Below are 7,490 nucleotides of genomic sequence, written 5' to 3' on the forward strand. Positions count from 1 at the left end.
TGAAGGTCCGCGGCTCCGAACCGTAGTAAAGGGACCTCTGGCTAATACGTCGGGTTCGTGTCGGGCTCGTAGCTGAAAACTAGCTTTACTTTGTTGTCTGGGTCAACTTTGCTAGCGAGAGACAGAGAGAGGCGTTGAAAGGCTGCTCCAACGGAACTTATTGTTTCGGAGGAAAACAGGAACACAGTGTACAGTTGAGTCTTAATAGCTTACTTACAAATGGGCTCGTCAGGCACTCTTCTTGGCTGCAGTGGTTATTATTATATTTACATGCTTCCAGCTCCCGTTTTTGCTCCGTGACAGCTCGGACTTTTCCTTTCTCTCCCTCCCTCGCTCACAGACACATAACGTGTATGGTAGTCCATTCTCGCCGCAGCACGGACTACACTGCCCATGAGGCTACATTCTTTAGGGCCATGCCTGTAGCATTCTGCCTTTTAGCTTAGCACAACAACAACAACAACAAAAAAGCGCTCTCTCACCCAGGAAACACGCAGAGAGAGAGAGCGTCACCCTGTAACCATGGCAACCGTAACGCTGCCGCCTGGAACAACAGAACGTAGCTGTCAAACAAACCCAAACAACCCTGACCCGCAACAATATGAAACAGGGAAGTACCGCCGTGTAATCCATTTATTTCAACAAAGTAACTGTATTCTGAATACCACCTTTTTAAACGGTAACTGTAACGGAATACAGTTACTCATATTTTGTATTCTAAATACGTAACGGCGGTACATGTATTCCGTTACTCCCCAACACTGCTGTTAGGATGCCTGGGTCGTTGACCCAGGGTTTTGAGTTTATTATGTTATTTATCATTTCTGGGTTTCTTTGAGTTCTGTCTTATGGTTTATGTCTCTGTGTTCTCTAGTTGCTGTCTCCCTGTGTCCAGTCAGTCTGTGTTATGTTTCCTGTTTTATTTTGACGGTCCATGTCTGATGTTAATGTGTTCAGTTTACGCTTCCTTGTCTCGTCAGTTCTGATTTGCCCCAGCTGTGTTTCCCTCCTGTTGCCCATTCCCTGATTGCTCCCTCTATGTATTTAAGCCCTGTGTTTCAGTTTGTCATTGTCGCGATCTACCCTTATCTTGCTGTGTGTTCCGTCTAAGTAAGTTTATTTTGTATTCCTTGTTTTGTCACCCTTTTGAGTTCAGCATTAAAGCTGTTTTGAGTTCAAGTTTTGCCTCTGAGTGTCTGCACCTTGGGTCCTCCCTACTACCACCTCTACCTGCACACAGCCATTACATAACACACGGAGGCTCAGCACTGAAACGTCAAACTGTTAGAACAAAGTTATTTAAGAGTTTGTGTTTACAGAGCTGCAAAGCTAATTTTACCTTATTTTAACAACAAGCTGTGATATTTAACACAACACTGAAAACTAAATCCTGTAAGAAGAAACGTCAGCCTTTGGAAATCTGTCTTTTTACACTCGAACATTAACAGCGATCAGCATCAACCTCGATGAGAGTCTTGCAGCAGTCGTGAAGATTTCCTGTTTTGTTTGATGGATGGAGACAAAGAGTGATGGCTGTGCTTGTTCAGCAGACACTGTTTCATGACACCACAATAGACTTTCTGCAGAGAGAAACACTTGCAGTGAAGTGAGGTCAGATTGTAACTGATGTTTGTCAACGTCAAAGCCCAGAACGGTTGATTTTGTGCCTCTAGAGGGCGCAGTTGAGCACTTGTAGCCACTGATTTGAAAGGTTGTCCTCAGAGTTGTGGATGTAAGTAGAAAAATGCATAAATATGAGCAAAAATTTTCAGTATATTTGAGTAAATATCAATCTTCACATTTGTGAAGAGTTTTCTGCAACAGTAAAATTAAAAGGGTGAAAAAAAAAAAAAAAAAGGTGGAAATTTCAAAATATAAGTTTTTTTTTCTGTGCCTTCTTGCTTTTTACTCTACAACCTCTCACATTCATAGCTGCTGCCTACACACAGAGAGACACAGTCATTTGTAGCAACAATCAAACAGTTATGAATATTGTCTGTGAGTCTTTGATAAATCTGCCATATCTGGAATTTATAAAGTAAATTTTCAAACATTCAGTTTTTCTATTCTGGACCGTTTCGTCTCTAATCAGCAAATCTGTCGATCATTTTCTGCACAACCATCTTTGATTTTACAGAAAAGATTTTATAATCTGAGGTTTGAAGAAATATAATAAATGCTGTGAAATTTGAGCCTCATGTATCAAATATTTTTCAGTTCAAATCAATTTTACTTATACAGCGCCACAACAACAGATGCCTCAAGGTGTTTTATACTGTAAGGACCTGACTGAGAAAACCAAGACAGACAAACACCCTATGAGCTAACAATTTGGCGACAGTGGGAAGGAAAAACTCCCTTTTAACAGGAAGAAACCTCCAGCAGAACCAGGCTCAGGGAGGGGCGGGGCCATCTGCTGTGATTGGTTGGGGTGACAGAAGGAAAACAGTATGAAAGACATGCTGTGGAAGAGAGAGAGATTAATAACAGATATGATTCAGTGCAGAGAGGTCTATTAACACATAGTGAGTGAGAAAGGTGACTGGAAAGGAAAAACTCAATGCATCATGGGAATCCCCCGGCAGCCTACGTCTATTGCAGCTAGGGCTGCCACAAACGATTATTTTGATAGTCGACTAGTCACCGATTATTCTTGCGATTAGTCGACTAATCGGATCATGCATCCTTTGGACGTAAAACGTACAGATTATTGCAGCAGCATGCATCTGCTCTTATATAACTATCATTAGCTTACAGCTTTAAGTGTTTAAGGTATGTGAAAGTAAAAATAAAGACAAGATGATAGTTTATTAAACTTTTAATGAAATTTCAAGTTTGAAGCAAACCAAAAAAATATAACAAAATAGCATTTTGTGCTCAGTCCTCACAACTATACTTAACATACAACAACTATAACTTTGGGACTATATAGTCAGTATAGCAATCTACACGAGATTATTGTTCATAGCCAGGAAAGTTAGCTTTTCTACATGTTCTGCAGAAAGGCTTGCTCTCTTTTGAGAGCAGATGTTCCCTGCTGTGGAGAAGATCCGCTCCGATGGGGTGGAGGTTGCAGGAATGCACAGAAAAGATTTAGCTAGCTTTGATAGTGTGGGGAAACGTCCCTCATTTTCGCTCCACCATTTAAGAGGATCATCCTTTTTAGAAACTGTGGCTTCTTTAAAGTACAGCTGAACTTCACTTCTCACAACTTGGACATCTTGGTCCTCCTTAGATGCTGCTTCCTCATTGTCTCCCTGACTGTCTGTGTCAGACTCAAGGAGGTTGTCCAGAACAGTCTTTTCAGTTCCACCTGAACCATTGTCTGTCTGCACTTTTGCATGCTCATGTGTCCCAGCATTTGCTTCTTTGACAGCAAGCACTTCAACAGTCCCCTGCACTCTGATGACATCTTCAGGAGCCAAAAACTTCAACTTTCTGTATCTGGGGTCCAAGGCAGCTGCGAGAATAACAGGGTTTTCTTTGTCTGCTGAGAAAGTGCATATACTCCCCCATCTCTGTTTTATGCCTTTTTCTGCACTGGCAATGAAAGATTTTCCTGAGCTCGTCTCCAGTTGGCTTTGGTGTACAGCCCGTGTCAGCCCTTTGACCACCTGTGGAAGACCTGAAACCGTTGTGTACTGCTGTTGTGTTGTGTAAGGTGCCAAACCTTGCTTCAGTTCTTCAAGTAGCGCCCACTGGTCTGGCTTCAAGTCGAAATAGTGTTTCCCCCTTGGCATTACCTCGGGATCTGAAAGAGTGGCAGTGAGAGGCCAGCGCTGTTCGAGGAGTCTCTCTATCATGTGGAATGTACTATTCCATCTTGTACTGACATCTTGGATCAGTGTATTTTTCTTCACATTCATTTGCTCCTGTTTCATTTTTAGTCTTGTACTAGCCAGCTCGCTTCTCTTAAAGTGCTCCACTAGCTGCCTAGCAGCACCTAGTGCTCTGCTTATGGTGGTGTCTTTGAGAGCAGTATTGACTATGAGCTGGAGTGTGTGTCCAGCACAGCGGATAGAGGCCCATCCATGTTTTTCTTCAAGCAGTCGCATTGCTGCCACCATATTGGAACCACTGTCATGTACTACTGCTTTTATTTTGGCAGGCAAGATCTCAAACTTTGTTAGCACCTCTTCCATCCATGTCACTATATTGGCACCAGTATGCCTCTCCTCAAGGGGCATGGTATCAAGGATGAAGCTCTTCATCTTCCAATCTTCACTCAGGAAATGGCAAGACACACCCAGGTAGGCTTCTGTTGCACGACTGGTCCAGACATCAGCAGTCAGGGTGAAGAAACCTTTGACACCACCAAGAGTCTGCTTTACCTAAAGATATGAGATGATTTGGAACAATAGTAAGCATTAGGGAAATATATTACAGTATATTTTTTTTCAGTTACATCAAATCCAGTTACGTATGTTAAACAACAAACATTCAACATATCAGTAAAAGACAAACAAAAAAACAAAAACAAAACAACTTTCCATTACATGCTTTAACCAAGATTAATTTATTGGTTGCTCAGTCAGCAAGCTCTTAATATTATTTCATCATGAAATGTATTAAATTCTAATACAAATTGCTATTTTGTGTTTGTGGTGTGAGAGAGTGGAGAGAAAGAGAGACCAACCTTCTCAAAGGTAGCATCATATTTCTTTTCCATCAATTTGGTGAAGTGGGATCGGCCTGGTAGGTAGTTATCATGGTAATCTGGGTTGAACTGCTTGATCATCTCTTTGAAACCTTGATCATCAACCATAGACAGGGGTCTCATGTCCGTCACCAACATGTTTAAGATTGATTCAGTCAGGACATCTGCTTGCCGAGGTGTACACGTTGTTGGCTTGGTGACAAAGTCGTCCATTGAAGACAAACGTATTTTTTTACCAGTCCTGAAACACAACGTTAACAGCTATTAATATGAGCAATAATAAGTAGTGCTCTCAGCGTTAATCTCGTCGATACGACGTTAATGCGGCAAATCTCCGTTAGCTCGATAACACGGTGCGAGGGCTGCACGGCACTGACTAACGGGGATTTGCCGCGTTAATGCGGTTATGGCGTTAACATCATATTAACGAGATTAACGCTGACAGCACAAATAATTAGCAGCTTGCTGTTTACGATAATGTTAGCAGCCAACTAGCCAATTAGCTTACCGAGACGACTGTACCACTTCGTCGTCGGATGCCACAACGTGCTTCCTTTTTAGATGCTCGTGCATCGCCGTTGTACTGCCATGGAAGGCAAGTTCCATTTTGCAGATTTTGCATTGGACATTCTTTTCTTTTGTTTGGTCAAAATGCTCCCAGACTTGCCGAGTAGCCATGATAACGGAGACTGCTTCTTCTTCTTCGTCCTTGGCGTTTATCCTTGTACACGCAGTGCTGCCATCTTCTGTTTCAGTCCGTTATTACACTCTTAAATCCTACTTGTATTCCTGCACCTTTCAGGATTTTACGGCATTTAAACGATGCGTCGACTATTAAATTAGGCGTCGACGATTTTGATAGTCGACGTAATCGTGACTAGTCGACTAATCGTGGCAGCCCTAATTGCAGCATAACTAAGGGAGGATTCAGGGTCACCTGGTCCAGCCCTAACTATATGCTTTAGCAAAAAGGAAAGTTTGAAGCCTAATCTTAAAAGTAGAGATAGTGTCTGTCTCCTGAATCCAAACTGGAAGCTGGTTCCACAGAAGAGGGGCCTGAAAACTGAAGGCTCTGCCTCCCATTCTACTTTTAAATACTCTAGGAACAACAAGTAGGCCTGCAGTGTGAGAGCGAAGTGCTCTAATAGGGTGATATGGTACTACAAGGTCATTAAGATAAGATGGGGCCTGATTATTTACAGTTTTTCTCAAATGCTAAAACACATTTCACAAACGTTCCCACCATGTTCCCCAATGTCTAAACACAACACCCTTTTCTAAAGCTACATAAACACAACCACACCTTCCCACTGCAAAACTCAAACTTTCACACCAAAAGAGCAGCTCGAAGCTTTCAAAAATGTAAACACTATACACATCATTACACACTACAGCAAAACAATTGAAAACACAATGCTCAATTTGTGAGAAGGTTCTTTGTTTCATAACTGCCAATGCATATTTTTCGAAGCTATACAGTAACGGATCGTCGAAGATCTCTGCAGAGGATTAGGCATTTAGATTTGTGAGTTTCATATGAAGAGTATAAATCTATAGAAAATCCTGCATGTACGTACATTACTGTAACACAACTCAATGCAGAAACAGAATCTATTGCACACAACAGTACTCTTGAAAACATGATCAGGGTGTGAAGTTTTTTTATTTACTTTATTCACACCACAATCACTGTGCGGCATCATGTCGCTGAGCTGCATCGGGCCACATCACCTCATCCACATCGCAGGCTATATATATGCTCTCTCGCCAGGCACCGCAGGAAAAACGCCCCGGAATGGCGAATCCATCCTTGGAAGGCCTCCGCTGGGATGTCAACACAGGCCAGCTCCATTGCCCTTAGGAGGTTCTCTCTCTGTATAAATTATTATATTGTCTGTCATAAACCTTCCATCTCCACGATGAGAAGAACTCCTCTATAGGGTTCAGGACAGGGGAGTAGGGTGGCAGACAGACGTTTAAAAAGTGGTCACTGTTGGTGGTGAACCACTCTCTGATTTGGTTTGTTCTGTGGAAGCGGACATTGTCCCAAATGATCACATAAATTTGATGTGCGGGGCCCAGGATGGTGTTGTTGGCGGTCCAGGAGGATGTCTTTTAGCTCCTCTAGGAAGGTGAGGAGAAGTTGGGTGTTGTAAAACCCAAGGACAGCATGCCGGTGGACAAGCCCCTCCAAACCCATGGCCGCACAAAGAGTAATATTACAAGTGTCTTCAATTTTGAGTCGTTGTGTGTAATGAATGACGCCAGGTGTGTTCATTGTGTTCAAATATTGCTGACTGTGGCAAGCATGTTGCATCACATGAGCTTTCATTTGAGAATATGAGCAGAGTTCTTTTGCAACTTGTGTTTTAGCAAGGCAAAATGTGGTTAGATTTATGACAACGGAGGATTGTGTTCTGTGAATTGTGTCTTCATGTGACATGTGTTTATGATATTGGTAAATGATGGCTAGATTTAGTAAATGTGTTTAGACAACTGGTCATTTGGTTTAGAGGTTTGGCGTTTGTGTTTTAGCATTTGAGAAAAACTGTAAGACCTTGTATGTGAGGAGCAGGATTTTGAATTCTGGATTTAACAGGAAGCCAATAGAACAACACTGTTATTCTCAAATATCTGTAGTACATGAGGATCGGCAGCTCTGAATCACATTTAGTAATTTAACCCTTTTCCCACCACACACACAGAGGTCAACTATCACAGAGTGAGAGAAGCAAAAAGAGAAAGAGAGGAGCAACATGAGGAACTCTTAGATTCTGATGAAGATGCTCAGATATGAAAGTGAATTTCAGCCTCACATATGATCATGTAGCTG

General features: G+C 42.1%; 1 protein-coding gene across 1 annotated transcript; it reads right to left on the reverse strand.

Annotated features, from left to right (window-relative positions):
• Positions 1–2,945: 2,945 nt before the first annotated feature.
• LOC134622783 (E3 SUMO-protein ligase ZBED1-like) lies at positions 2,946–5,263 on the reverse strand. The gene is made up of 3 exons (XM_063468132.1): positions 5,166–5,263; positions 4,637–4,898; positions 2,946–4,331 (listed from the first exon to the last, which is right to left on the reverse strand). The coding sequence occupies exons 1-3, from the start codon at positions 5,261–5,263 to the stop codon at positions 2,946–2,948; spliced, it is 1,746 nt and encodes a 581-aa protein (XP_063324202.1).
• Between the last annotated feature and the right edge of the window lie 2,227 nt (positions 5,264–7,490).

This window comes from Pelmatolapia mariae, unplaced genomic scaffold, assembly GCF_036321145.2.
Source record: "Pelmatolapia mariae isolate MD_Pm_ZW unplaced genomic scaffold, Pm_UMD_F_2 NODE_ptg000212l+_length_33754_cov_1, whole genome shotgun sequence".
In the NCBI taxonomy this organism is placed as follows: domain Eukaryota; kingdom Metazoa; phylum Chordata; class Actinopteri; order Cichliformes; family Cichlidae; genus Pelmatolapia; species Pelmatolapia mariae.